General features: G+C 39.9%; 1 protein-coding gene across 1 annotated transcript in view; it reads right to left on the bottom strand.

Annotated features, from left to right (window-relative positions):
* LOC108628642 (peroxisomal N(1)-acetyl-spermine/spermidine oxidase) overlaps positions 1 to 1,553 on the bottom strand; it is a 4,301-nt gene extending 2,748 nt beyond the window's left edge. Inside the window, exons 1-3 of the mRNA XM_026816639.1 lie at positions 1,450 to 1,553; positions 874 to 1,224; positions 81 to 272 (exon numbers count right to left, since the gene is read on the bottom strand). Coding sequence (XP_026672440.1) covers positions 81 to 272; positions 874 to 1,224; positions 1,450 to 1,526 — 620 coding nt within the window. The 5' untranslated portion in view covers positions 1,527 to 1,553. The remainder of the gene's footprint in view (positions 1 to 80; positions 273 to 873; positions 1,225 to 1,449) is intronic.
* Positions 1,554 to 2,099: the final 546 nt, after the last annotated feature.

Here is a 2,099-nt window from a genome sequence, read left to right as displayed (position 1 = left end):
ATTTTATAGAGAGGTAATGTTTTCTAAAATAATAAACAATTGTAATTTTATTGTAAAAGTACAAAAAACATTTGACCAACTTGAGGGAACAACTGGGAAGATCTCTCAAAAGGGGGGCGAGCACTCCGACGTATCCAAGGGGTACCCTTACGTTGCCACCGGGTATCTCGATGTAACTGCCGAATTGATCAGCAGAAACCAACGACAAATCATCGCCGCATCGGCACCTCACGCAGTTAGTCATTCCGTACATCACCCTGGCTGCATCATATCTGGAAACGCGAAATGGCCAACGGTATCGAAAGAGAACGAACCGTGGTACTGTGTCGTTAAAAACGCAGTGATGTAACGTAACGTTGATTAATCGGAAAAATCTAATAGTTTCGTAATTAAATTCTCCGTTCCGATTAAGAAATAATATTAATTAATTAACAAGAGATTATGTTCATTTTGAATAATAACACAGTCCAACAAAGAACAACTTTTTTTCATTTTTTACGGTATTCACCACGTGATTCTTATAAAGTTTCTCTTTATAGAGTTTCTCATGCCAAAAGCAAATCCAGAAAATTAAGATAAGTAAATGTTTCAATTCGGATTCACATCTCAATTGCTAGTCACTGCCTTCTTTCTATAATTTCACATGCAACTTAAGTGAGTGAGTAGTGATTGTAACATAAACAGAAATTGGGACATTTACTATACAGTCTTATCAATATTTCTATTTTCCTGTCTTTTATGAGCAGCGGACGTTAATTGATAAATGTGGATATTGTAAAAAAAAACTGTTGTGTTGTACGGTGTAATTAGTAAAACCACGACTACTTTTACATCACTGCCGATAAAGTTGTCAGTTGACCTGGGCAACTGTACCGTTGCTCCTCCGGGAAATTGTGGAGCTCCTGCTGAATTCGGACTCCCATGAAATTCAGCAACGTACCGTGGGTGCGGCCGCAACCAAGGGAGAAAAGGGTTGCCGCCTGTTGTTCGATCTGTCGGAACGTGTGATACGCGGTGATGCTAACTGGAAGATCGATAGCCCGGCCGTCGCTCGTGCAGAAAAGTCCGCGGCTTGGATCAGGCCTGAAAAGGGGTGGCTTCAGAAGACCCTCTTGGGCGGCCAGAGTGAACACGGGATTCGCGACGCATCCCCCTTCGATCCAGGTGGCACCCATCTCGGCCACGACATCTCCCAGCCAACACGAGTGAATCCGACCTCCTGGCCTGCGAATCGAATCAGTTATTCATAGTCATATAATGTAATCAAGTACAATAGTAATGAAAATGTCCCAATTTCTGGCTATGCATTAGGAATGCGTGTCTACGAAATTAAGGATTTTAAACAACACAACAAAACCGTTAATACATAAAAAGCTAACAGTATTTAGGAATTGTGTGTTTTTGTAATACTGGAAAAATTATTAAATTCTACTATGCATGTGAACGAACCTATCCGTTGCCTCCAATATCGTGAAATTTTGGAGGCCGCATTGTGCCAATCGGTGAGCTGCTGATAATCCTGCCATTCCTGCCCCAATGATGACCACCGTCGGTTCCGGTTTGCATGGATCCAGCATGCATGGATCCAGCTGACATGACTCGAATCTTGCTATTTTTGCACATGGTGGTATGTCCTTCTCTCCCCCTCCTTTACACGATGCAAATTTTCTGCATTTACAAATTACATAAATCAATCATTCGTAGATAATTATCTACAATCAATTCAACAGGAAGTATCTAAAAATAAATCTCTCGTCAATGTTTCGTTTCAGTTGACAATTTCAATTTCATTTAATTAAACATTATCCATCATCTTAAAAAACTATAAAATTCCAAGGGAACTGAGTAACACATCAACAAATATTTCAAGTTCCCTTCTTCATCTGACATAGACAGTAGATAGAGTAATCAGACATAAATTCCAACCTCGCAGAAACTTTCGCTCAAAGTCCAACAGATAAAACGTTTCGTAAATAAAATGAAACGCGTGTTACTCGAATCATAATTTCTGTTAGAAAATTATATAAAATAATAATGGAGAACGCGAGACGTGAGTTTCACGTTTAAGTATCACGAATCGTGCACGATCGGCTCGATCT

The sequence above is a fragment of the Ceratina calcarata genome, unplaced genomic scaffold (genome assembly GCF_001652005.2).
Source record: "Ceratina calcarata isolate Rehan_Ccalc_2016 unplaced genomic scaffold, ASM165200v1 scaffold531, whole genome shotgun sequence".
NCBI classification, from domain to species: Eukaryota; Metazoa; Arthropoda; class Insecta; order Hymenoptera; family Apidae; genus Ceratina; species Ceratina calcarata.
Note: the sequence above shows the minus strand (reverse complement) of the source record. Positions and strands in the feature narration are given on the sequence as shown.